Source organism: Catharus ustulatus, chromosome 20 (assembly GCF_009819885.2).
Source record: "Catharus ustulatus isolate bCatUst1 chromosome 20, bCatUst1.pri.v2, whole genome shotgun sequence".
Lineage (NCBI taxonomy): Eukaryota > Metazoa > Chordata > Aves > Passeriformes > Turdidae > Catharus > Catharus ustulatus.
Window position 1 is genome coordinate 4690614 of NC_046240.1, and position 26104 is coordinate 4716717.

The 26104-nt window shown below is 57.9% G+C and overlaps 2 protein-coding genes across 3 annotated transcripts; one reads left to right on the forward strand and one right to left on the reverse strand.

Annotated features, from left to right (window-relative positions):
- On the forward strand, positions 1 to 18974 carry RHBDF2 (rhomboid 5 homolog 2). 2 transcript variants are annotated; one of them, XM_033077024.1, is made up of 19 exons: positions 1 to 57; positions 9158 to 9265; positions 10839 to 10988; positions 11078 to 11184; positions 11472 to 11664; positions 11738 to 11950; positions 12490 to 12615; positions 12923 to 13056; positions 13265 to 13477; positions 13603 to 13714; positions 14045 to 14119; positions 14442 to 14603; positions 14743 to 14843; positions 15291 to 15354; positions 15466 to 15560; positions 15781 to 15856; positions 16184 to 16284; positions 16452 to 16605; positions 17164 to 18974. In XM_033077024.1, the coding sequence occupies exons 3-19, from the start codon at positions 10863 to 10865 to the stop codon at positions 17581 to 17583; spliced, it is 2472 nt and encodes an 823-aa protein (XP_032932915.1). In that variant the 5' UTR covers positions 1 to 57; positions 9158 to 9265; positions 10839 to 10862; the 3' UTR covers positions 17584 to 18974. The 2 variants fall into 2 exon arrangements, with proteins under 2 accessions (XP_032932915.1, XP_032932914.1); XM_033077023.1 differs by lacking the exons at positions 1 to 57; positions 9158 to 9265; positions 10839 to 10988 and having other exon boundaries at positions 11103 to 11664.
- Positions 18975 to 19375: 401 nt separating this feature from the next.
- Positions 19376 to 21555, reverse strand: AANAT (aralkylamine N-acetyltransferase). The gene is made up of 3 exons (XM_033076667.1): positions 21273 to 21555; positions 20396 to 20550; positions 19376 to 20315 (listed from the first exon to the last, which is right to left on the reverse strand). The coding sequence occupies exons 1-3, from the start codon at positions 21427 to 21429 to the stop codon at positions 20010 to 20012; spliced, it is 618 nt and encodes a 205-aa protein (XP_032932558.1). The 5' UTR covers positions 21430 to 21555; the 3' UTR covers positions 19376 to 20009.
- Positions 21556 to 26104: the final 4549 nt, after the last annotated feature.

Sequence of the window (26104 nt, forward strand, 5' to 3'; positions counted from 1 at the left end):
GCGGCCGCGGGACCGGCACCGGGAGTGGCAGCGGGGGCAGGACCGGAGCGGGCCGAGGTGAGCGGGGCCGACAAGGGGAGCAGAGCAGAGCAGAGCAGAGCGGGGCGGGGCGGGGGTCCCGGTGCCTCCGCGCCGCTTCGCTCCGTGACCGCCCGGTTTGTTGCTGCTTTGTGAGCGCCGCGTCCCGCCAGCTTCCTCCTCCGCCCCGCGCCTCCAGCCCGGCCCGGCCCCGCGGGGCTCCCCGGGCGCTGCCCCTGCCCAGCCCGGCCGCTCTGTGGGGCGGGGGGCGCGGCGCGGATCCCCCTGCCCGGGCCGTGCCCCGCGCCCTGCCCGGCGCCTCCGGGGCGGATGGCGGGGGCCGGGCTGCTCCTGCTCCTCCTGCTCCTCCTCTCCATCACGGGGGAAGTGGGTGCGTGTCCCGACGGGGTGACCCGGCCGGAGGGAAAACCCTGCCCGCTGCCCGGCCGAGGCAGGGAGGAAAGCTCTAACCTACTTTCTGGCGCCGATAACCAGGCGGGCGGGTGGGTTTTGTTTGTGTTTGCTGGTTTTCCCCCTCCCCAGGTGAGCAGCCTGGACCCCGCAGGTGAGCGGCGGAGGGGGCCGGGTCCCTGACCCCGAGCATCCTCCTGCCCCCCCGCCCGCCGGGGCTTTGTTGTTGTAGCTGGTTTGAGGTTTGGTTCAGGGCTCTGGGACGCTCGCACGTGCTGCCTGTAGTGGCGAGTGCTGCCACCAGCCCTTCGCTGGCGAACAAAAACCCGTGCAGAGCAGGGAGGTCGGATCATCCTCCGTCCGTGCGTACATCCCGCCCGGAGCAGAGGGATGCTATGTGTGGGTATTTTAGTCGGATTTTTGCTGTTGGTCCTCCAGGTTTGGGACAGAGGGCTGAGGCTGAGCTCTACCCCATCCTACCCTGCCTTGCTGCCAGGCCAGCAGGGCTGGGTAGAGACTGTCCTTCCAGGCTTTCTGTAGCCAGGTTGTGGTGCCCACAGTGATCTGAGACCCTGCAGGTCTCGCTCAACCCCCCAGACCCACGTTCTGCAGGGGGAAGGGGACCTGAGAGGCTGCATTGTCACTGCTGGGTCCCTGTGGCAAGAGGAAGTGTCCGCCTTCTTCCCTAGCGTGGCGTCATCCTGCTCGCCACGAGGAGCCAGGGCATTCTGTTTGCACGTTCCCAGTCCCTGGATGGTTGCTGCTGGGGATTTCCAGGGTGAACTCATCATCCTGCTGCTGTTCTGGGTACACAGCCTCCAACCCAGCGGGGGAATTGGGGAGTGCAGCCCACCACAGTGCCATGGCTGTCCCGAGCAAGGAGATGCTGCCCACTCGGCTCCTTCCATTGTCCCTCTGTCCTTTTCCCAAGTGGGAAATAACCAGCTTGGAATTGTCGCACCTCCAAAATGAGCTGGAGGGTTCAACTGCAACTGAACCTGGGAGAAACCAGAGCTGTCTCTGCTTGTGCTACCCTGGTCAGCTCTGGCTTTCCATGTGGCTCCCTGGGCTCCCAGCTGCTGCACCTGGGCACTGCCCTTCCCAGCTCCTCTGCAGTTAATGAATGGGGTGATCAGCACCTTTTGCTGCTTGCTCACGTGGCAGGGCTCCTGCCAGCCCTGCTCCCTGTGCCATAAGTGGTGACCGGCTATCACTTCCCTGTCGTGGGGCTTGTCTGGCATCGCTGCAGCTGTGCTGGAGCACCTGGAGGCGTTGCAAGCCCCGGAGTGAGAAAGGGCAAACCACAGAGTGGGGTTTGACACCACAGCACGGCCCTGATGTAAATTCTGCGATACGGGGCCGAGCCTGGTATAGGCTCTCAGATGCACGTGTGAGCGCTCAGTGTGTGAGAGGCAGGAACAATAGATGCCTGTGGCTGCTGGGAGAGCAGCTCGGAGCTGGGGATGCGGAGCACAGGGCTGTGAATCCGGTGGGGAAGGGACTGCCTGGGTTGCCTCAGGGGGAATGCACTCGTTGGGATGCACTGGGGGACCTGGGGAATGTGGGCTGTGTTTGGGCTGGGATGCAGGATGAGCACATGGCTGTCCTCTGGGTCTGTGTTTTGTTCTTGGGTGCTGCTCCTGTTCAGCTCTTACAGTGAAGCTGAGGGATCCCCCAAATGCATCCTTATTCCTTCCCTTAGGTTGTTCTTGAGCTGAAAACGGCCCTTAGGACAAGCAGGAATCAGAACAGAGATCATTACCAAACAAAGTAGGAGACAGCTGATTGAGACCCAGCTGGTGGGGGAGTTGCAGAGCTGCCCACAAGCTGCCCACACAAGTGCCAAGCCTGGGGCTTGTGAGGCATTTCCACATTTCCCATGGGCATTGGGAGTCCTGCAGGGACCTGACCCGGAGGAGCGAGTGCAGGCTTGGTGCTGTCAGGGGCTCAGCACTGAAAGAGTCAATTGCTGAAAGCTGAAAATTAATTACTTAGATCTCCATGAACCCGCAAGTGATGGGATCATGAACTCTCCTCCTCTTGAGGAGCTTTTTACCTAATGACTTTGGTTTCTGCTGTCCTGCCGGGCTGTGAGATGTCTGATAACACAACAAGCTCCCAGCGGGGGTGGGCACAGTCCCTTTTAATTACAGGAATCCAGGAGCTGTGGTCATTTGGGGGAGTGCAGTGCTTTGAGTTATGGTCATTTCCTGGCCTCTGAGTCGGCCTGGAGAGCTCTGTGTGTGCTGGTGGGTATGGAGAAAATCCTTGTCCTTTTCCCACTTCATCACTGTTATAAAAAAACAAACAAACAAAAAAACCCAAACAACAAAAAAACAGTTGTTTGGTGGTTGCTCTCTTAATCAGGCATTTAAGGTGGAGAATGGACCCAGGGAGGACCCCAGACCAACCCTGCCCTCTGTTTGCCCATCACACAGGACCCCTGTGTCCCCCTCAATGTTGGGGACTCACACTCCAAGGTCAAGCACTGCACGGTGCTGGTCACATTAGCTGAGCACAGGACCGGGACAACCATCCCAAATAACTGCTCTGGGAGGGCAGGGGAGCAAATATTTATGAGGTTTGCATGTGAGGGCTTCCTCCTCCACCCTTGTCCTCCAGGAACTTAAAACTGGGAGAGGTGTGTGGGCTTCAGTGGAGAAGGAACCAACTCCCTGTGGAGCAGCAGTGGAGTGAGGGAGCCTTACAGTAGTGCAGTGCCTCAGTTTCCCCACTTACAAAATGCCACAAAGGAGTCAGAAAGCACAGAGGTGTCCCGTGAAACTGCAGCTGTCACTGCAGGGATGGTTTGTGCAGCCACAAGAGCAGGGTTGGTGCTGTGGTTGTACCCTGGGGGTGGAGGGAATGCAGGTAGTAACAAACCCACTTGATGCTGTGCTGCCAGAGGCTGCAGTGGGACATGGGGCAGGAGGGAGCAGGACAGTGCCCAGGGATGCTCCTTGGCCTTTTTCCAAGGCATTGGATGGGAGAAAGAAACCCACCAGTGTGAAGGGCACACAGTCTGTGTGCTGAATGTCCAGCCCTGTGATGAGTGGTGTGTGCATTCAGTGGATGCTCCTGCCTTATGGCCATCCCACAGGACCATCCCTCCCATCTGCAGGTGCCTTTTTCAGCTGCTGCAGCTCCCAGGAACCTCCTTTAGCAACCTCTGTTGGTTTGTTTTATTGATTTATTGCTTAGAAGTAGTATTTCCTGATGAGATTCCTCTGGTCTGACTGGCCCACGTGGGGCAGAAGAGATGTGGCCAGTGTCCCCCAAGATGCCCAGTGTGCCAGTGTTCCCCTCCCATGCCATGGGGCTGGCTTCACCCCCCATGTGTCATGCTGCAGCTTGTGCTGGGGGGCTGATGGAATTATTCCTGTAATTTGCCAGCCTGCAGGAACACCAGGCAGGGCTGGGAGTGACCTCCTGTTACATGTGAGCCCCAAGGCTGCACTCTGTGCCCCTGGGCAGCTGGGGGAGATCCCCAACCCTCCTGCCTGGCCTCAGCTCCTCCATGGAATGAGCAGGACATGTCATCAGAGCTGTGCTGTTGTCATACACCTTTTCCAAGGGTGATCACATAACCAGTTACTCTTGTACGTGGTGACTTCACTCAGTTCAGGCTCTCCTGGGCAGGACATGGAGGTGGCTCCTTAGAACGCAGCATCTCCAGCCCCTGTGCTGAGCTGCATGGCTTCCCTGTGGGTGCAGCACCCAGGGATGGGATAGCAGGCAAGGATGAAGGAGAGGCAGGAGGAGGATAAAGGTGGTTGAGGAGACCCCATTTCCAGCTCTTGGCAGCTGAGAGGCTGCAAAGTGTCTGGCTGGCAGAGGTCCATGAGATGCTGTGGTGGGAAAAGCATCACATTCCATAGGTACCAGTGAGTGTAGGATTCCCTGTGCTGGGCTTGCACTGTGTTGGATGGGGATGAGCTGTTCCCAGCTGGTCCTTCCTCTGCAGGGTGCGGGTCTGGGTGCTTCAGGCCTCCTGCAATCAGGAATGAAAGGAAGGAAGCTGAGGAGTGGCCCACCCACGCTTGGCTGCTGCTGTTTGGGAGGAGCACTGAGGCTTAGTGGAGTGTCTGGGGGACAGCCTCCAGCCCCTGCCAGCAGAGGGGTCACCATCCACAGCCCAAAGGGACACCACAAGGTCCTTTTCCCCTCTCCTCTGGGAGCTGCTGGCCCTGGAAAGGGAAAGAAGGAGGCTGCTGGTGTCCACTCAGGGCTCCCCCTTTGCACTGAGGCTGTCAGCACTTTGTACAAGGCTGTGATGAGATAAGGAGTCTGTTCCCAGAGCCAGGGAGCTGCAGCCAAGGGGGCTCGTCCTGCTGCCAGCCCAGGGCTCCTCTTGTCCCTGGGATGAGCCAAATTCCTGCACAGGGCTGAGCATCACCTCCCACTGCTGCATCCCACACAGCATGGGGGTGTTCAGAGCTCAGGGCAAGGGAACCCTCTGTAAATATGGGGCATTTCTGCCAGCCCTGTGCTACTCTGGGTGCCTTGGTGTGCTTTGAAACAGGCAGCAGGGGACTGGGGAAGTGTGCAAGCCCAGCCAGAGCCCTGGGACCAAGAGCTGCTGGAAGAATGAGTGTTCAGAGGAAGAACACAGGGAGGAGTGTCCCTTGCAGCCCCATTAACCTTTCATACAGAGAATTTCGCTTCGAGGAGGGAAGTGGGAGTGAACTCAGTAATGACCTGCAGCATGGGGATGGCAGGCACATGGCCTGCAGGCACACTGTCCCCTTCCCTTGGGTAAATACCGACCTGGGAGCCCTCAGCCCCTTACAGATGGCTGCACCATCATGTCTGTGCACTCTGTGTTGAAGCCAAGCTAAAAAGGAATTGGACTAGATTTGAGTAATTAATCAGTTCTTGGGTAAAACCAAGTTAAATCAATCCTGGTAGGCTGGGGGAAGAGGAAAAAGAGCTTTCCTTGTGTGTGCTGTGACCCTGCCTGTGGAGCAGCCCCCTCTGCACACTCACCAGTGGAGCTGCTGTGCTTCCCTCGCTCCCAGTGGGGACTTTGGCCCTTTGCTCTCCCCAGAGCCGTTGGGGTGACTCAAAGTCCCCACGTGCACATTCCTCACTTGGCTTGAGCTCCAGCTGAGGAAGGGACCAGTGGGCTGAGGGTCCCCACAGCCCCTGCAGCAGCACCCACCACACTGGAGTGCCTTTGCAGGAAGCAGAGAGTGGGTTTGTGCAGTGCTGTGGTTGGGGTTGCTGTGCTGTCAGGGTGTGTGGGGACATGTGGGTGGGTGGCAGTGGCACCCAGGGACCCCAGCCCAGCAGGCTGGGAAGCCTTTGGGTGTCAGCACTTGCTCTGCAGGTGGGTGGGGGTTGTTGTACTGGTAAGAACTAATGAGAGTGGGAAATGGCCTGTGGCTGGGATGTGGGAAATCCTGCACGTGGCTTTTTCCACCCGTTCCCGGCACTGCAGGCAAATCCTTCCCTCTCCATGCCCACAGGGATGGCATCACCCAGGACTGCTGGGGAGCAGGGCCACGTTCCTGCCCCCCAGCCCTTGCAGCAAGGAAGCCAGCCCAGGCTGCAGTGGTGAGCAGTGGTGTGAGTATCCCCATGTCCCTCCCTGTGGGCAGGGCTCTCCTTATCAGCCCAGCACAGCTCCCCCACCCACCGTGCTCTATCTCCCCAGCCACCTTCCTTCCTCCTGGGGCGTGCGGTGTTCCCAGCTCGGCCATTGCCCAATGTCCTTCCCGACACAGGAGGATGGGAGAGGATGTTCTAATGGTGGCGTGGGTGAGGTGTGTGCTGGCTGCCTGCACACCCCGGGGATCAGATGGGATCTCAGCACTCATCCATAGCCCACCTTCCTACCCCAGCCATCAGGGAGATGTGGATTTAAGCCCCTGTGGGTGTCCATGCTGTGATAAGGGCTCTGTGATAAGGGAGAGGACAGCTAGCCATACCTTCTGAGGCACAGGGGGCCTCTCTCAAGACTCTGAGTGAAACTCTGCATCTTGCAGTTTTGCTGTCCAGCTCTGTTGTGACAGGGTTGGGACACGTGGGGAAAAAATTGAGTTTTTTTTCTTTTTCTTCTCCAATAATCTGTTTTTATTTCAAGAGCTATTTGTACTTTGGCTCCTTTTCTCCAGACCTGAAACTCGAGACTGCAAAATGGTAAAAAGCTTTTTGAAAGGGAGCAGAAGCAGAAGTGCTGGGTCTCTGCTCGGGTGTGAGTCCGCAGGAGCTCAATGCTCAGAGCAGTTGCACAAATCGAGTTTCCTATCCAGAGCTCTTAATAACTGGGAGCACCTTTTAACACGGCTCCAGCCTTGAGAGAGACCTTTAACGTGCTTGTGAATCATTTATGGGCAGCAGCAGCAGCTCTCCCTGATGGGCTCTTGGGTGCCAGCAGCAGCTGCAGAGGCTGCCAGGGTGTGTGGGGGCTCTGTGGCATTGCTGGCCCCTTTCTCACTGCCCTGTGGAGGTGGAGAGGGAGGGCTGGGCTCATTGTGCTCAGGGTGATGGGTATGATGGATGCTCATGGGGGTCCCACTCCCTGCCCCACACCCTTGGGTGGCTCAGAGCTGATTTCTCTTCCAGCTGATCTGCACCAGCTGTTCAGCTGCAGGCATTGTTATTCCAGTAATGTCCCTTCCCACCGTGCCAACAAGCTTGAGGAGAGATCCCAATCCTTTTCCAACCAGGGCTGCTCTGCAGGATTGTCTCTGCTGTCTTGTGCTATGACTGTGCTTGGCTGTCCCAGTTCTGCTCTCCTGGCCTTGCTGATGGTCCCTTTGTGTTGTGTGTGTCCTGTGGTGACGCTTTGTGTGAACCACATCATTTTTTCCATCACTTTCTTCCTTGGGTGTGCTTCCTCTGCTCAGTGCTTGTTGTGATTTGCCCTGGTCACCTTTCTTGTGTCTTTTTAGGTTAAAGGCTCAAACCTTGTCCCAGTTGCTCCCCAGTGACCCCAGCAGCTCTGCTCTCTTGGGAAAGGGTGGGGCCTTCACCCCTCTGCTGCTGTTGGGGCACAGGCTGTGTCCCTCACTGCTGGATGTCAGGCTTTGGTGACCTTCAGTGCACAAGAGCTTTGAGAGGGGAGATGGTGATAGTGGGGATCTCTTCTCACCAGCCAGACCAGGTGGTTCTGCCTCCACGCCCTGCCCATTTATCTCTCCCTGTGGGTCAACAGTGGCAGCAGCCCCAGTGCATGGAGATCTTTTCCAGACTGAAGTGACAACGTGCTGCCCCCAGGACCCTTTTTCCAGCCCAAAGCACAGCTCCTACCAAGCTCAGGACATGTTTGTGGCTGCCAAGTGCTGTGCCTGTCACCCCCTGCTGCTGTGACCTGCCTTGTCCCCACAACAGGGCATGTGCTCAGCCATCCCCCCCATGCCAGCGCCGCACGTCGCCTCTCACTTCCTTTTTCTGTCCCTGGGACAAAGCCAGCACGTCCACCCTGAGTGTCCCAGGGTTGGGCTGAGGCTCCCTGGGGACCCACAGCCCAGCTGTGCCCTGCAGTGGGGTGGCTGATGCCAGGGCTGCCAGACAGGGAGCTGTGCTCATGGTGGCAGAGCCCTCCCTGCCGGGGCTGCGGGGGGTGACAGGGACCTGTGACCACAGGGGATCTAGAGCTGTGGCAGGCAGTCTCTGCATGGAGGCACTGTCTGGCCTGTTCCCACACTGAGTGTGCCAGCTCCAGAGGGCTTGGGTGCCAGCACCAGGCACGTGGTGAGCTGGAAAACACCTTCCCCCTTCCCAGCACCATCGCTGGGGATTTCTCTGCCTGGCACAGGATAAGGCTCCTGGTGGCTCAGGATCTGTGCTCAGGGGGTGAGTGCTGCCTCCAGCCTGTGCAGCAAAGGAGCCTTGAGCCCTCTGGGGCTGCTGCCCTCCTCCCCCTCACACTCAATGCCAAAAGTGCCAAAGCACAGAGCCGTGACAAGCGCTCCGGCCGCGCCGCGTGACCGTGACTGGACAGCAGGTGCCCGGCGGGCTGTGCCAGCTCCCCCGGGACTGAGTCACCCCAGGGGAGGCCAGGCCAGCCCTCCCTGCCTGGGGAGCTGTGCGAAGGGAGGAGGACTTTAAACATGCTGCAAACCTGTTTTGCTGGGAAGCACAGAGATCTGGGGCTGTCCAGGATGTGATGGGAGCAGTTGGGGATGGGATTTTGGGATGGGGGTGTGAGAGTTTGGCTGCAATTTCTGTGCTTCAGGCTGTGCTGGTTCTCAGCACTCAGAGCCATTCCCCAGAGCTGGAGAAGGATGAGGGTGGCCCAGGGATGGCTCTGACCCCAGCATGTTCCCATTCCCAGCTCTCCAGAGCAGCTGCCATCTCGGGCTCGTTGCTGGCTGCCCTGGGAGGAAAACAAACAGAGTCTCCAGCTCACCAGTGGCACGGAAAGTTTTACTTGCTGGAGCTGGCACTCTCCCAGTTTAGCAGCTATGAAATACCCAGTGAGGCACTTGTGTTCCATGCCTGCTCTTCCTGGGTGTCCTCCCAAGAGCTTTGCCTGGCAGCACCAGGGGAAAACTCTGCTAGCCCCATGCTATTCCCTCCCACGGAGCATTGCTGTAAATGGCTTTTCCTCCTCCTGCTGCCCTGTACCAGCAGCTGATCCCTGTCCCTGGTGTCCAGCCACCTGCAGCCCTGTCCCCAAGGTCTAGGGAGCACTGAGCTCAGCTCTCCCTCTGCCAGGATGCTCCTGCAGCCCTTGCCTGCTTTCCCATGCGTGATTTTTCATCACAGCCTCTCCCTGCAGGAGGAATTGGGCCATGTCCCAGGGCTCCCGTGCGTGAAGGACGGAGGCAGAGGAAGGCTGCCCTGGGTGTTTGCCATCACTGCACAGGATCCCTGTCATTCTTATGAGGTGAGGAAATGCCTGTGGGGACCAGCACTGGCTGGGCCCACAGGGGAAATCTGGGAGTTGATTGCTCCCAGCTTTGGTGCTGGAGAGGGAGCCCAGCTCCTGTTTTAATGCAGGAGCAGAAGGCTGTCACATGGCCCAGGAGCTGATGGAAGGCAGCAATCCCAGCAAGTGCTGCCAGCTCCAGGCTTTCCCATCCCTGGGGAGCTGCTTCTGGACTCCTGCATCCCCATGAAGCTGATCCCTTGAGCACCCCATGCTCCTTAAGCCAGGCTTGTGGTGTGGTCTAAGGGGAGGGTCATGTTCAGGGCTCTAAGTGCTAAGGGAGCTGCAAAAGTGTCCCTGTGCCTGACTCTTGCTTTGGGAATGAGCTGCCCATGGGATTGTCTTGCAGAGGGGGCTGGTGGGATCTCAGTCACTCATCTGGTTCTCAAGTGATGTTGCTTAAGAAGCACAGAGCTGTAGGAGTCTGGTCACTGGGATCTTGGGCAGGGAGAGAAACCAGGCCTGTGGATCCAGCTGGTGTCTTGCAGGCAGTGGCACTGTGCAAACGTGCCAGGTGACACCATTCCCATGGCTGTGGCTGTCCTGGGAGACAAGAGATGCTTGTGACACCTGTGTGAGTCCCCTGGGCACTGGCACATGGTCAAGGAGGATGGGAAGAGGTCAGAGAGGGCTGTGCCTCCCTTTTGATTGCCCTCGTACCCCTAGGAGGATCTGGGACTTGTTCTCTTGCACTTGGATGAATTACTTTTCCTGCAAAGCCCTGCCTGGTAAAGCTGGCTGCAGGGACCCTCGGGAGGGGATTTCTTGAGGAATTAACCACATGTTGGCTGTTAAGCTTCCCTCTCCTTGCACATGGTGCCAGGGAGGATTCAGTCTCCCAGCCTGGCGTGTGCATGCATGTGCCAGAGGGGAATGTCCTGCATCTCCCCTTCATGGGGCATCCCAACACATGGCGGGTCCATGTGGGAGCTGTGATGCATGTGGGGATATGGATTAGGTGTTTTCAGACCTTTTATATCCTCCCTCTTCCCACTGTGCCCTTGAGGGAGGAGCTCCTTGCAGGCATCCCCTCAGTCTCCCTCGGATCCCTTGCCACACTGGGAGGGCTAGTGTTCCCGTGTGCTGCAGCTGTGTGCCATGCCCTGGCTGGGCTTGCTGGGATTCCCCATGGTTCAGAGGCACATGGTCAGGCTCATCCTGGTGGGGTGTGAAACCTGGGTGTCCCACAGGCTGGAATGATGGGGATGCTCTGACCTGGTCACTGTTGTCATCCCTGCCCTACTCCCAGCAGGTGAAGGGGTGGTGTTGGTGGCCCCAGGAGACTGGGAATGAGTGGTTAATATAAGCCTTCCCATCAACCCAAACTCAGGCATGAAATGTCGGTTTTGGGGCTGCAGCAGCTGGGTTCGTGATGGCAAGGTGTCACCAGCACAGCCAGGGACATGGGGGGCTCAGTCTGGTGACGTCCCACTGGTGAGGCCCCATCTCCTCCTGGGACCCAGCCTTTCCTCACACACCAGCTCCTGGGGGAATACTTCTCCCCCTGTGGCTGACTCCTGCACTCTGCCAGCCTGCCGACCACCACCGGCCCAGGATGTCAGCCGGGGACAAGAACGGGGGCAGCCGCTCCAGCAGCAGCCGCCTGCAGAGCAAGAAACCCCCCAACCTCTCCATTGTCATCCCCCCCCGGGAGGCAGAGGAGGACACTGCCCACAAGGAGGTGAGTGGTGGAGCTGCGTCCATCCCACACTGGGCTCAGGGGGCTGCCAGGTGCCACCCTGTCCCTAATGTCCCTGCTGTGCCTTCCAGCCCTCCAAGGTGCCCATCTACCGCAAGAGCAAGAGCCTGCAGGAGCCCCGCCCGGAGCGCCGGCCCGGCTTCCGCCGGCAGACATCCCTGTCCCAGAGCATCCGCAAGTGAGGGCAGAGGGGCTCCAGCCGTGGCTGGGTCACTCAGAGGGGGCCATGTCAAGACATTGTGGGTGCTGGCAGAGGACTTGGGTTGGGGTTGGAGAGGTGTGCCTCAGAAGGGAGTGCAGAACTCACTTTCCTCACTCCGCTTTGACCCATAGCCAGCTCAAAACTGCTCTGCTGCAGGCTGGGCTGAGACACCCCAACTGCCTGCCAAGGGGATGCCTGGGTGGAATGGTGGTACCTGGTGTGGGGGTCCAGCTGTGTGACAGCTGTGCCCACCACGTGTGCAGGGGCACCGCGCAGTGGTTCGGCGTCAGCAGTGACTGGGAGGGGAAGCGGCAGCAATGGCAGCGCAAGAGCCTGCAGCACTGCAGCATGAGGTACGGCAAGCTGAAACCTGCCTATCGCGACATGGAGCTGCCCAGCCAGGAGGTGCCCTCCTTCCAAGCCACCGAGTCGCCCAAACCCGCCAAGATGCCCAAGGTAGAGCTCGGGGTGAGGAGGGTGCCGCTCCCAGCCTTGCTCTCCCAGCGCTGACGCCTCTTCCCTCCCGCAGATCGTGGACCCGCTGGCCAGGGGCCGTCCCTTCCGCCATCCCGACGAGACCGACCGTCCCCACACGCCCCACCACGTCCTGCCCCCGCTCACCCCCGGCGTTGTGTCCTTGGCGTCCTTCAACAGCATCCGCTCGGGCTACGGCCGCCTGCCCCGCAGGAAGAGGGAGTCTGTCGCCCACATGAGCTTCAAGGCGGCCGCAGCCCTTCTCCGTGTGAGTTTTGGGAGTGTGGGGGATCATCTTCCTGAGCTGGGTTTCAGTTCTGTTCTTCACCCATCATCTTTGTTTCTTGGCAGTTTGCTTTGCATGGAGACTGCTGTCTCTCCAGGGTGGGTTTGAGGAGGGAGATTGGTGTTTTAACCTGAGACCTACTTAGAAGTAGAAGTTTTGGTGAAAATTGGACAATCTGAGAAAAAACTATTTCTGGGTTCCATTGCTGAGGGACAAGGAAATCTCTCCAGCAATTCTCCTACTCCTGAGGAGCCCTGGGCAAAATTTGGGATAGGTTTGTGGGTATGAGACCAGATGAATTCAGAGGTCACTTGTCATGCTGACTAACATGGCCATGGTCCAGTGCAGCTTCTGAGGAGCTAAAGGCAGCATCTTCTGCCAGTTCCTCCCCACACAAGGGGCTGGGATTGGGATTTAATCCTTGCCACTTGGCTTTGGAGAGGGAAGATCTGAGAAACCCTCAGTGCTGCAAACACTGAGGGCTTCTGGCTGCTTACCTTCATTTGCTTGCACTGCCAAAGGGGCGCTCTGTCCTGGAGCCACTGGCTCCCAAGCAAAGGAGCAAGAGGAGTTTCCTGTACCCCAGCTTCATGGACGAGGACATGGTGGATGCTGCTGATACTCTGGACTCGTCCTTCTTCAGTAAGGCAAGCGACATTCCATACTGGCTGCTGGAGCTGGGGCGTGTCCTAGTGCCTTGCACAGGGGCTGGGTGTGGAGCAGGGCTCTCACAAGGACCCCTGTGTTGGCACTCCACCCAGTAGTGGTGACAGTGGCTGCTGTGCCCCAGCCTTGGTGATGGCCCTTGGCTGTGACAGGGAATGATGTTGCCATCTGGGCACATTTCACACCCTGTGATGGGCCATTAGTGGGGTGTCATTGGGGGTCACCCACTCCAGGGGGCTTCTGAGTCATCACACGTGTCCAAAGGACACATATCCATCCCCTTTCCAGATGGACATGCACGATGAGACATACTCCATGCCCGATGACGTCTTTGAGTCTCCTCCTCTATCAGCCACGTGCTTACGCATGCACCAGGTGGGGGAGGATGCCAGGGTGTCCCCCGAGGTGGAGCAGCCCACCCCGTGAGTACCAGCCCTCAGCAGATGTTGTCCCTGGGGCTGTTGGCAGGGCAATGTCCCCAGCCCTCCCTGCCATGGGCACCAGGCTCTTAGGCCATCCTGATCCTGAGAGAATGGAGGTGCTCAGAGCTTCATCTCAGGGCATTCTCAGGGCTCTGGCCATTGGATGTTTCTCAGCTAGTCCTGTGATGGGTTTCTCCTCTCTCCACAGGCGGGAGGGTGTCCGGCTCACTTCAGTGCCGGGCAGCGCGGGTCCGGCTCCGCGGCGGGGCAGGCGCATCGCCTCCAAGGTCAAACACTTCGCCTTCGACCGCAAGAAACGCTACTACGGGCTGGGGGTGGTGGGCAAGTGGCTGAACAGGACGTACCGGCGCAGCCTGAGCAGCATCGTGCAGTCCCAGCTGGAGATCACCGACAGCCACCGGTGAGGGGCACACCCCGGCTCAGATGTGTGTTCCCTTCAGTGCCTGGGGATCAGGCTTTGGGGGACTGCAGTGTCCCTTTGCCCTGCCATCTTTGACCAGCTCAGTTTTGGTCCTGTCCCTGCAGGCCGTATTTCACGTACTGGATCACCTTTGTCCACATTCTCATCACCCTGCTGGTCATCGGCACCTACGGCATTGCCCCCATTGGCTTCGCCCAGCACGTGACGACAGAGTTAGTAAGTTTAAGAGCCATCTTTTGGGGGGGACTGTAACCACCAGTGTCCCATGGTGTCATGCTCCCTGTGAGGACTGGGAGCACCTTGTGGGGCTCCAGCATTTGAGAGGCTCTGTGAAATAGGCAGGGCAAGGGGACAAGCAGCACTGTGTTGCAGCAGGATATGTGGTGGGAGCAGAGCTGTTCCCCCTCCTGCCTTGCTGCTGGGACCCAGCAGCGCTTTCCCTCAGATGAAGAAGCTGCTCAGCTCCTTTTGAGTGGAGGGAGACAGGGGTGCAGTCCCTCAACACTCTCCCCTTCAGTGGGAGCTCACCCTGGCCTCTCTTGGCAGGTGCTGAGGAACAAGGGTGTCTATGAGAGTGTCAAGTACATCCAGCAGGAAAACTTCTGGATCGGGCCCAGCTCGGTAAGGACTCTGCCAGACCCTTGGCCTCTGGTCTCATGCTCTGCCCTCTGCTTCCCCTGCCCTGAGCTGAGGGGTTCTCTGAGATGCTTCTCTCCTCAGGGGGGCAGAGCTTGACCTCACTCCAGCCTGCTGTCCTGGGCCCCAATCCCCCTGGGACATTTGGCATCGCAGTGGGATGGTCCTGCCTTCTCTCCACTGGGATGACAGACCTGTGTCTATTGCCTGTGGACACCCCTACCCATGCTAAACTCTCCCTGGGGATGGCTGGAGCGAAGGGAGGTGCACAGATAAAGCATCTCCTGTACTGGCATCTCCCTCCCAGATCGACCTGATCCACCTGGGAGCCAAGTTCTCCCCCTGCATCCGGAAGGACCGGCAGGTGGAGCGGCTCATCCAGCGCGAGCGGGACCGGGAGCGTGGCTCCGGCTGCTGCGTCCAGAACGACAACTCCGGCTGCATCCAGACCCTGCCACAGGACTGCTCGGTGCGTGGCCCTGCCCTGGGAAGGGCTGGGGATCCCTGGGGAAACCACCTCAGCCCTGCACTGCTCCAGGGCAGGATGCATGTGGGGTCAGAGCTGAGCATTCCCTGCTGCATCCTCAGTCTCTCCACGCTCCCTGCAGGAGACGCTGGCAACATTCATCAAGTGGCCGGGCAGCAACGCGCCAGCCATGGGCTCAGGGGAGAAGCGGACCTCGGGGGCTGTGTGTCACCAGGACCCCAGGTAGAGTGGGGGTGGCCTGGTCACCTGGCTGTGTGTGGGACACAGCAGAAGGGTCTGCATTTCCAGCTTGGATGCCTTGAATTCTCTTGTCTGAGGGGATGGGGAGACTATTGCGCTCTATGGGAGAGTGATAAAGAAGAGGGAATCAGTGAGGAAACTGAGGCAGGGCCTGTCCTAAACACAGGCAACTGCAGGTGATGCTGTTGTGTTGTTCTTGGCCCTGTCCTGCTGGGATGGGAACATCCATGGGCATCGGTGGGGTTGTCCAACAGCTCTGAGTTCTGCAGAGTTCAGCTGCAGGCGGAGCTGCTGTGGGGTGTTGAGGGACTCCCACTGCTGGGCAGGATCGAGGCAGGTCCCAGAGCTGTCAGTGCCTGAGGGGGTTCCTGATCTGCAGGGGGAATGTGTTGGGGGGACCCACCTGACTCACCCCCCTCCTCCTGCCAGGACATGTGAGGAGCCAGCATCCAACCCGCCCCATGTGTGGCCAGATGACATCACCAAGTGGCCGGTAAGAGCCCAGTGCCACCACCAGCTGGGGACTCCATGGTGGCCAGCACAGGACTGCACAGACAGCCTGGGGCCAGACTCTGACCAGGGCTCCTTTCCCTCCTGCTTCTAGATCTGCACCTATGAGACCAAAACCAACCACACGGGCTTTGCCCACCTGGACTGTGAGATCAAGGGCAGGCCCTGCTGCATCGGCACCAAGGGCAGGTGGGTCATGCCAAAGGGGACGCCTGGCTTGGCTCTGCCCTCTGGTCTCCTGCCTCGTGTTGTCCCATCAGTGTCCAGAGATGTGCCTGGGGGGAGAGGGAGGTTACAGGGCCTCGAGGGGTGGGAAGCACAGTGGCAGCAGGGTGGGAGCAGAGGGGGATGCTCAGGAGCATCCTGAGTGTGCCCTGCCCCCAGCGAGCCCCCTCCTGCCCCCTGCCAGCTGCGAGATCACCACGCGGGAATACTGCGACTTCATGCACGGCTACTTCCACGAGGAGGCAACGCTCTGCTCGCAGGTGAGCAGGGCCAGGGAGCATGGCAGGGCATGTGGGATGCAATGCTAGCAGCAATGCTGATGCCAAGGGGCTGTAGAGTATCCTGCAAGGAATGGCATGGTTGGGATGGGCGTGAGCAGGGGCGAAGCAAAGTGCAGGGACTTGCCCAGCTATTGGCTGGGCTCCTGCTGCTGTGCCCACCTTGCTGGTGTGGGGCAGGATACAGCAATGTGGGTGCCCCACACCATCCAGAATCCCCTCACAGCCATGTGGCATCATTGGCAACCCATCCCTGTGACTCATCCTTTGTTCCCTGTGGCTCTGGGGATGACCCTGCTGCCTTTGCAGGTGCACTGCCTGGATGAGGTGTGTGGGCTCCTGCCCTTCCTGAACCCGGAGGTTCCTGACCAGTTCTACCGCCTGTGGCTGTCCCTGTTCCTGCATGCTGGGTGAGCCCCATAACCCCAGGGATGGGGGAGCTGGGGACTGGACCCCATCAGGATGGGGTGGGAGAGAAGAGGCACTCCCAGGCTACAATGACAGGTGCCCTCAGTGGGGGTGTTTTGTGAGCTGTCTCGTGCCCCAGGGGGTCTCTAACACAGGGTCTCTCCCCCAGCATCATCCACTGCCTGGTGTCAGTGACATTCCAGATGACGGTGCTGCGGGACCTGGAGAAGCTGGCAGGCTGGCATCGCATCTCCATCATCTTCATCCTCAGTGGCATCACGGGCAACCTGGCCAGTGCCATCTTCCTACCCTACAGGGCAGAGGTGAGGGTCTGGGAGCTCTGTTCCAAATCCTGTCAGCTGCCAGGGACCATCCCCATCCTGGGCAGAGGTTTGGGGAAGGGGCTGGAGCAGAGATTCTCACCCCCTGGCAGGTTTGCTGCAGGGAGAGGGGGAGGGGTGTCCCTGCCCCACGTGTGGTGCTGTGTGTGTCACATGTCACCACGTGTCCGTGAGCGTGCAGGGTCCCTGGGCAGGCAGATGGCTAATCTGCTGCCAGCCAAAACCTGTCAGCCTTGAAATGAGATCATGCCAAGGGCCCTAATTCCCCCAGGGTGTGCCAGGATGGGGCTGTGGTCTGGGAGGGGGTGATGCTGTTTGGCTGCTGAGTCACACGAAGTATCAGCTCTGCCAAAAAAGCACCACCCTGCTTCCCTCCTCATCCTCCTGTGCCAGGGCTCGTATCTCTGAGCCCCATGGAGGATCCTGCACAGGGCTGCAGGAGCCAAATGTGCTTTGCTAGGGGAGGAGGTGATCCCTGGGGGACATGGGGTGTGTCTGAGCTGACACAGTGTCCAGCTCTGACTTCCCCCATCCCTGCAGGTGGGCCCTGCTGGGTCCCAGTTCGGCTTACTGGCCTGCCTCTTCGTGGAGCTCTTCCAAAGCTGGCAGGTGCTGGAGAAACCCTGGAAAGCCTTCCTCAACCTCTTTGGCATTGTCCTCTTCCTCTTCATCTGTGGCCTCTTGCCCTGGATCGACAACATCGCTCACCTCTTCGGGTTCCTCAGCGGGCTCCTGCTGTCCTTCGCCTTCCTGCCCTACATCACCTTCGGCACGGTGGACAAGTACCGCAAGCGGGCCATGATCATCGTGTCCCTGCTGGTCTTCGTGGGGCTCTTTGCCTCCCTGGTGGTGTGGCTGTACGTGTACCCTGTGAACTGGCGCTGGGTGGAGTACCTCACCTGCCTGCCCTTCACCAGCAAGTTCTGCGAGAAGTACGGGCTGGAGCAGGTCCTGCACTGACCCTGCTGGCACACGCGATGTTTGCCGTGGGCTGGGTCCTCCCCAGCCTGTGGGAGATGGTGGTGGCTGCTCCAGGATGGGGCTCCATCCTCAGGGATGGTTTGGGGTACCCCTTGCTCAATGCTGGGGGTGCAGGGCTGAGCCAGCCCTGCCTTGAACCCCTTTGGGGCTCCCTCCTGATGCTGGAAAGCCGTAACTGGTTTGGGGACTGACTCTGGCTGCTGCCTGTGTGGGGAAAGGGCTGAGGGAAGTGGGAGTTTGGTGTATCCATGGCCAGGCTGGACTCCCAGCCCTGGGGTGAAGTTGCTGAAGTCTCCAGCCTGTGCCCCTGCCTGCCTGGGGCTCTGTCCCACCTCAGTGCCCTGCAGCACTGCAGCTCATACTGTGAACACAACCCCCTTTTTGCAGGGGCACTCTTTTTTATCCACAGCTCTTTAGGCCCAGGGTTTCCCCATTTGGGGCTCCCTGGAGTCTCTGTCGTGGCTCCAAGACGTTCAGAGCTGTACTTCAAAGACATTTTTCAGTCCTGTTCCCCCTGAGGCCCCTAAGGAGGCTTGTGCCTTCCCGCCTGGCTCCTCACTGGATGGAGAGGCAGGACTTGGGACAGGGGGCTTTTCTTTCCCTTATTTCAGTGAAATTCTCTTTTTGGAAGGGGAGGAGTGGCAAGGGCCACATTTGTAGTGCCATGGTGGGAGGCAGACATGGAGAAAAGCCCCTGGGGGGCTCATGTGGCTGCTTCTGGAGCCCACAGATCATTCTGGAAGCTGTTGGTGCTCCCACCTTCTGCCTTGAGTCCCTGCTGTTTCCCCTTTCCCTTTTTCAAGTGTGGAGACCCAGGTAGCCCTCCCTTCCTCCAGTGGTGCTGGGCAGATGGAGAAGTGCAGGATGGGGCAGTCACCTTCCCTCTTCCCTGCCCATTCCCACCCGCCCCCAGCCCTGGGCTGCTCTCCCCAGCATCTCCTCTCCTTCCCACCAGCCATGGCACGAAGGCAGGTCCTTCCTGGGGTCCAGGTGACCCCTCTGGGCTGGTTTGGACCCAGGCTGGTGCCAGGCTGTCTCTGCTCTGAGATGTGTTGCTTTGGTGCTGGAGGCCTCAGTGCTTTTAAATGGGGGCAGGTGGGAATGCCCCAGGTAGGATGTCCTGGGATGAATATTCAAGGGCTGAGAGCCTGTTTCCCTTCTCTACAACCACTTGCTGAATGAGCCCAGGAACATCTGTATCCGTCCCTGCATCCTCCCTCCACCCTGGGCCAGTTTTCAGCCCCCTCTGTCCCTCCAGTTGCTGCTCCAGCCAAAGACAAACACCTCACCTCATTTGTCTCTTTTTGATACTTTTTTTAAAAGCTGTGGGTTTCCCCCCCTTAATAAATTTCTACCTGTATTTAATGAGATGCATGAGGCCTCTTCTCCCTTCTTGGGCCTGGGGATGCAGCATTTCTGTGGGGTTCTGGTTGTTTTGGTGATGGCTGGTGTGGCAAGGAGACAGGGCAAGCTGGGGGTGGTGCCCTGATGGGCCACTCAAACCCCTCCCTGGGAGGAGATAGGGTTTGGAGGGTCTCAAGCAGAAGGAGAAGCCAAACACTTGGATCCATGGAACCTCCTGATCCTGCCTGAGGGCAGAGTCACCCCTGTCTTGATCCCCACCCTTCACTGAACGACCTGAGGCTGGATTTGCCTCTTCTGCCTTGAGGATGAGGTGCCCCAGGGAGCCTGGATTGCTCCCCTGATACCAGCTGCTGCCCTTCCTTTGGCCACTGTGGTGAGGTCATGATCAGAGCAGGGCAGGGACATACACAGGCTGTGTAGAAAATCATCACCACATCTTTATTTGCTGCTCTCCAACAACCTGAGTTGTTTGCAGAAGGCTTGTCCTGGGCTGGTTGTGGGTCTGGGACAGGGAGGACCAAATAGTTTGGACTGGTTCCCTGGGAAGGCTCGGGAATGTGCTCCAAGGGGTCTGGAAGGATGTCTGTGGGCAGGGAGTGGCTGCCAGGGCCCCTCACTACTCTGGGGGCTGCTCAAGGAGGGCTTGGCCATGGTGTGCTCCACTCGTGGTGGTGCTGATGGTGGGAGGAGTGCCAGGCTGGGGCATGTGTTTGCAGGGGCTCTGCTGGGTGTCTCAGCAAACTGCAGTGCCCTCAAACCAGCAGAGCCCCCAGCCATTCCCAGGGCAAAGCCTTTCCAGCCCAGGGGGCTCATGCAGCCCACCCAGACCTGCCAGCACAGCCCTGGCTAAAGCAGAGCCCAGGGATTTGGTGTTTCCAGCAGGAATTTCTGTGCCCAGCCCTGCAGGGATGGGATGGGGCCAGGCTGATGTGGCAGAGGGATAGCTGTAGCCAGGGCCAGCCAGGGAAGCTGGATCACAGTGGTGGGAATGCAGAGCAGTCACAGCCTCTCAGCCCCAGGCAGGGCAGCGCAGAGGGGCCTCAGCAGCCGCTGTTCCTGCGCATGAAGGCGTGTCCCTGCACGGCGTGCTGCATCTCCACGAAGGCCAGCTCCCCCACGGTTACCTCGCAGGGCCCCAGCGCCTCGAAGCCGCACTTCTGGTAGAAGGGCACGAGGAAGTGCTCGCACATGAGCAGAGCACGGCGGGCGAAGGGCAGGCAGCGCAGGTGCTGCAGGTAGCGCCACATGAGGATGGAGCCCTTGCCCTGCTGGCGCACGGTGCGGTGCACGGCCAGCACGTGGATGTGCACGGCCGAGCCCTGCGGCTTGTGCAGGGTCAGTGCTGCCTGCCAAGGGGGAAAAACTGTTAGCTTCTCTTAGTTCCCAGGCTCTGGCAGTGCAGAAAGTGGGAAGGACTGGGACGTACCTGGCTGAGCCTCTCCTGGTCCCAGAGGGAGCCGATGATGAATGCCACGAGCCGCCCTTCCTCAAACCAGCCGAGGGACAGCTCCGGGCACAGGTTCAGGAAGTGGCGGATCTCATCCAGGTGCAGGGGACAGTCCCCAGAAACCGATATAAAGGCTGGAGGGGGCAGTGGTGATCACAGTGAGAGACACAAAGCACACCCAACCCAGAAAAACTCCCAGCACTGATGTAGGGGAGGGAAAGTGGGATGAGATGGGGAGAGATGGTGTGTGCCCTGCTGCCTGCTTAGGTCTAAAGGAGTTCTGGGGGACACAGGTGGTCCAGGGAGCAGTTCTGCTTCTCCAAAGGCAGTTACTTCCCATGGCCCAGTGACCAACTCCTAATTCTGCTCATTCAGCTGCTGCTGAATTAAACCCTCTGTCTCAGCATCTCCTTGCAAAGGACAGAGAAATAGGCTGGGTGAGGGAAGCTATGGTGAAGGAAAGGGGGGAAGGTTGCACCTCAAAGTGCCCCTGGACAGTGGGAGGTGGAGTGTGGTGTCCTTCCTCCCATTTCCCCTTTTCCTACCGTGTCTTTCACAGGTTTGTTTTGAGAGAGCTGCTCCTCACTCACCTGGTCCTGCTCAGCATCACCTCCCACCATCCCCTCCCCAGGGTGAGCTGGGGCCGTGGTTCTCCAGCTCAATAACCACAGCTCCTCCAACCTCTCTGGGGAGCCCGTGGTGGCCTGGCCACAAGTCACGGCCACTGCATCCCACCCCCGAGGGCACGCGTGGGGAAATCGCTATCACAGGGAGCACAGGAGGCTGCAAACAGAACTGCAAACACACGCAGAGGGATCCAGCCGATGCCTCCGGAGGCTCTCCCGGTGCTCCTTACCTTCGCGCTCGATCTCGAACACGCTGACGGCGTCCTCGGGGCTGAGGCAGCGGAACTCGCTGGCGGGCAGCGTGTGCCGGCGCTGGCCCCCGGGCGAGCTGCGGGGCGACCGCAGGTGCACCGGCTTCAGGAAGGGCAACGCGCTGAGCGCCGACATCCTCCTCCTCCTCTTCCTCCTCTTCCTCCTCCTGCTCCTCCTGCCTGGCTTCCCACCGCTCCTCTGCTCGGGGCAGCCCCTGGCGGCTCCCACACTGGTTATTCCAGCCAAGCTCCTCCAGCCCTGCTAGCCAGCGGAGTATCTGTTGGTCACAGACTGCGTTAGGCTGCTTGTCCCCCTTTTCCTATGGATCTGTGTGTGTGTATACAGCAAATACCCGCCCACAGTGACTGCGGCTGCTCTCCTGTGAGCTGGGGACACAGGAGGCTGGCACTGAGCTGAGCAAACCCCGGGGACCAGGGGGACACAAGCACAGTGATCCAGGTGGTGGGACAGAGCAGGGAGAAGGGCCAGAGCTGTTAGAGCTGGAGCAGGTGAGGGGCTGAGCATCCTGCCCAGCACTGCCCAGCCCATGACAGCAGTGGGATGGGCAAGGGAGCCCTGGAGAAAGTCCAGCTGCTGGCCCGGGGACAGGCAGGGTGGGATGTGCCTGTAGGAAGCCAAGAGCTGTTAAACAAATATCTGTCTGTGTGAAACTTCGCTGTGATGCTCTGGTGTTTGTGGAACAGCACAGCTATGCTGGGATAAGAGGTCAGTGCCAGGCCACAGAGGTGCCCTGACAGGGATACACATCAGGCAGACAGAGCCACCTCCTCCAGGCAGCACAAGCTGCAGGATTTACCCCCTTCTCTGACTCACTGAGCAGGTGAGTGACACAGCTTAACCTCTGTTGGCTCCTTAGGTCATGTCCACGCTCGCAGAGGTGGGTCCCTGGCAGGGCTGAGCAGATGGCTGAGGCTGAAAGCCTTGGGTGTCCTCCCTGGTGAGGTGCCCTCAGGCTTTGCCCCCCTGCCCCTGGAGTTTTGGGTAGCATGATCCCACCAGCCACAGCCCAGGTCAGGACACTCCACCCTCAACACGGGTTCCCCCAAGAGGGTCACCAGCACCAAGGTCATGTGGCAGCATCCATCCTACACAACCCAGACTAATCCCTTGACCTGGATCACAGCCTGTAGCTTCAATCTGCCTCTGCTTTCACGTGTGAGTGAACTGAGTTAATAAACCCAGAGAGAAGCACAAACTGAGTGAATAACTTCATTAAGCACACGCATTCTACAGACAGAAATAGTGGGAATGGCTATCAGAGCCATCCATTCAACTATCCATCCAAACTCAAACCAATATGCAAGCAATTTCCAGCGAGGCCAGATAAAGCTGGGTCATTTTTGATTATTGTTTCAGAGGTGCTGGCTTTCCCTGCTAATTATAGGCTTGCCTCCAGCTAATAGGATTTATGGAAACAAAAGCATTACCAACATAAACATTGCACTGGGCACAACCGGCGCAAGCTGGGAATTTTCCATCCCAAAATGCCAAGGGCTGGATGCTTGAAATGCCATTCTTATCCAGTCTGAGGTGAGACAGGGTGGTCTTGGATTTATTTTCAGTGAATTGCAGGTTTGGCTTTATTTGGTCTTGGGATTTATTTTCAATGAATTGCTGGTTTAGGCATCTAAGGGATCAGATCCATCAGGGAGAGAGGGTTTCCTTGTCAGGAGAATTATTTAGTATCCCAGTGCTCGTTCCAGTCACCAAGAACTGACTGAACTCATGCTGGGAATGGGTGGTTCATGCTCCTGCAGGAGGAAAGTGAAACAGGGTGAGCTGGCAGGGAAAGTGGGGTGCTGAGGGAGTGGGGGGTGGGTGTAGTGTTTGTAGACCTTATTATCAAATCTTATGGCACTCCTCATCCTACTAATTGGATTAGGGACTCATCTGCATGACTAAAACCCAGACTAGGCAAGAGGGTAAACCCAGGGGACCTTGAAAATGCAGTGCTGGTGTGATCCTGGGGGCTGCTGAGTGCCTGGGGTGAGTTCTGGGGGTGCTGCTGGGGAGATGCTGCTGGATCAGGCTGGGGATGGCTGTGCAGGGATGGCAGGGCAGAGAGGGCAGTTGAATATGGCCTCAGGCAGGGCCAGCATTTCAGTTGCCATGGGAATTATGGAGCTGGAGTGTGGAATCACTGAATGGTTTGGGTTGGAAAGGACTGTTAAAGGTCATGTAGTTCACCCCCCTGCCATGAGAAAGGACATCTTCCACCAGCCCAGGTTGCTCAGGGGTTGTCTCTCCAACAGCCACCATTCAGTGCTCCCTGTCCAAGAGCAAGTCTTTATCCCAGAGCATATCAAGGTTGGAAACAACTGAGTCACGGGAAGTCTCTACAGGGACATCCACAGAGCTGAAAGGTTCAAAACTTTAAGTGGCTGCTCCAATCCCATTAGAGAAAACTGGGAAAGGGCAATCAGATCCCTCCAGCTATTTTTAGAAATTGCCTGAGACCCCAACTAGCAACACCCTGGAGCAGTAGTCAGGGAAGGGGAAAGGTCGCTCCTTGCTTGTTTTCCTTTCCTGTATTTTTTCCCCTCCAGCACATTATTCCTGGCAACTCAGGTTATGCAGCTAAAGGGATGATATATTTATGTTTGTTTTCTGGAAATGAACTTCTTGCTTTGCTTCTCAGCTCCCTGAAGAGTCAAAGGTCTTCTGGGGAGGGGGGATGCACAGAACCTGAAGAGCACAGAGGAACCAACAGTGCTCCCCACCCCTGGAGAAAACCACAAGCCCTGCACAAACACGGGTTATCATGGGAAGTATCAAACCTGCAGAAGTGAAGGAAACTCTGCCCAGGTCTCAGAGTAAGTGAGAAAGAGTGATGAGGAAAATTCTCTCTCCACAGTTCATCTGGTCCTCTGAAGCTCCAGAAAAGCCTTCTGTATTTGTTCAAGTCACTTATCCCGGGTTGAATTTTGTGCTGTGACTCCTTGCCAGACCTGCCTGAGACGAGCCCACTATGTTTGTGTGTCATAGCAGTGAACCAAGAGCTTGCTCTGTAAATTTTTCCTGCCATTACTTGTGTTTGTGCAGCAAAAATCAGAGCATGTCCATGGTCTGCTCACAGGTAAATAAACAGGCAGGTGCACACTACCCCCCTGGCTGCATCTTTTATTAAGTTGTGAATTGTCTGCCTGGGTTTGAAGCTGGATTTTTTTAATTAGTTGACAGTACGGAGTTATTCACCCAGTCTTAAAGTCAAATATTCTGTGCAAAGGAGCTCAAGTTCTTCCCACATCCAGAACATGGAATGAAAAGACTCCCTGCAGCTGGGTTTAGGAGCACGTGTTGGAAGTGTAGGGGTGAGACGGGCTGAGATGAGACTCACACCCTTCCCTGCCAAAACCACTTCTCAGCAAGCTAAACTCCGTATACCAACCTCCCACCCCCTGGGGAAATCCCCCCTGCATCCTGGGATACAGGAGCAAGTGGCAGTGGCCAGGGGTCCAGCAGCTGTCCCCGAGGCAGTCAGTACCCCCGGGATGTGACAGGGATGTGGGTGCTTACCAGCCGGGGGCACCGAGCTGCTCCCTGCCCGCCTGCCTCCAGGGGTGCCGTCTCAGTGCTGGCAGGAGAGGAGGATCTGGGGTTTTGCCTCCCCTCCTCTGTCTGCTGCACCCTCCCCAGCCCTTGCTTATATATATTTGTTATTCATGGTGCACGTGATGACATCCTAAGGAGTTTAAACTCCGATGAAAGACAGGGAGAGGTGAGAGGCTTTAAGGTATCAGGCCAGCAAAGGGATCACTTCAGGCTTTTTTTTCTTTTTTTTTTTTCCCCTTTTTTTTTTTCCCTGGCGTGACTGGCTGCAGAGGGATAAAGCATTTAGAGCATTTAGCTGATTGCTCTGCAAGCAGGGGACTTAGCCAGGAAAGGGAGCACTGTCCTGTGCCTCATCCTGACCTCTCCAACAGCATCAGGAGCCCATAGGAAACAAAATGCAGCCCTGGCCAGAGTGGATGAGCTTTATTTGGGGAAGGATGGGGAGGCTGGTTGTGCCAGGCATGATCAGTGCTTGGGCTTGAGCAGGGGGGAGTTTCTCAAGGGAATCAGCTGACTCCTTGTAGGATGTGAAGTCAGACCTCAGGTTTCTTGCCCAAGGAGCTTATTCCAAAAACCAAGCATCTCTCCCCCATGCAGCCCTCTGTTCCCGGGTGCTGTTACATAAGAAACTGGACAGGCGGAATCAGTAATGTTTGTCCCCATCAGGACACGTGTAATAAAAGGGAGATTATCCCAGGCAGGAGCATGATGTTGGCATAATCATTATCATTGGGAACCAGATGCAGCCCTGAAAGAAGCCTGGAGCAGGAGGCAGAGCTGGCTTTGCTCCACTGGAGACATTTCCAGGGCAGCTCTGGACCTGCTTTAGCTTCCAGCCATGGACAAAATGACCTGGAGCTATGCCCTTATCTCTCTCTTTTAAGTTTTTTTTTCATGGAATCAAAACAGAAATATGACCCAGCAGCTTTTTGCTCTTCAGAAATGGCATTTTGGAGCAAATCCCAGCCATTAAAACAGCCCAGCAGAGCAGAGGTTGGAATAGTCAGTCCCGTGGCTGGAATAGTCAATCAGGGATGCCGCATTCCACAGTTTCAGCTGGTCTGTCTCTTCCTGCTCTCACACAGCTGCAGAGGGTCAACAACTCCATTAAATTAGAACCACAGCAGTGTGCCTACATTTGCATATTTAGCAGCTCTCTCAGCATCTTCAAAGAGCCCCGAGCTGTCGCTGCGGCCCCGCAGCCGGGCTGGTCCCTCTGTTGGAGTACCCACTCAGG

Coding starts and splice junctions, on each gene's coding strand:
- RHBDF2 (XM_033077023.1), top strand. CDS start 11,233: ATGTCAAGACATTGTGGGTGCTGGCAGAGGACTTGGGTTGGGGTTGGA. Junction 15,355..15,465: donor ATGACATCACCAAGTGGCCG/GTAAGAGCCCAG, acceptor TCCTGCTTCTAG/ATCTGCACCTATGAGACCAA. Junction 16,285..16,451: donor TCCCTGTTCCTGCATGCTGG/GTGAGCCCCATA, acceptor TCTCTCCCCCAG/CATCATCCACTGCCTGGTGT.
- AANAT (XM_033076667.1), bottom strand. CDS start 21,429: ATGTCGGCGCTCAGCGCGTTGCCCTTCCTGAAGCCGGTGCACCTGCGG. Junction 20,551..21,272: donor GTTCGAGATCGAGCGCGAAG/GTAAGGAGCACC, acceptor TGCCCCCTCCAG/CCTTTATATCGGTTTCTGGG. Junction 20,316..20,395: donor ACCAGGAGAGGCTCAGCCAG/GTACGTCCCAGT, acceptor CCCCCTTGGCAG/GCAGCACTGACCCTGCACAA.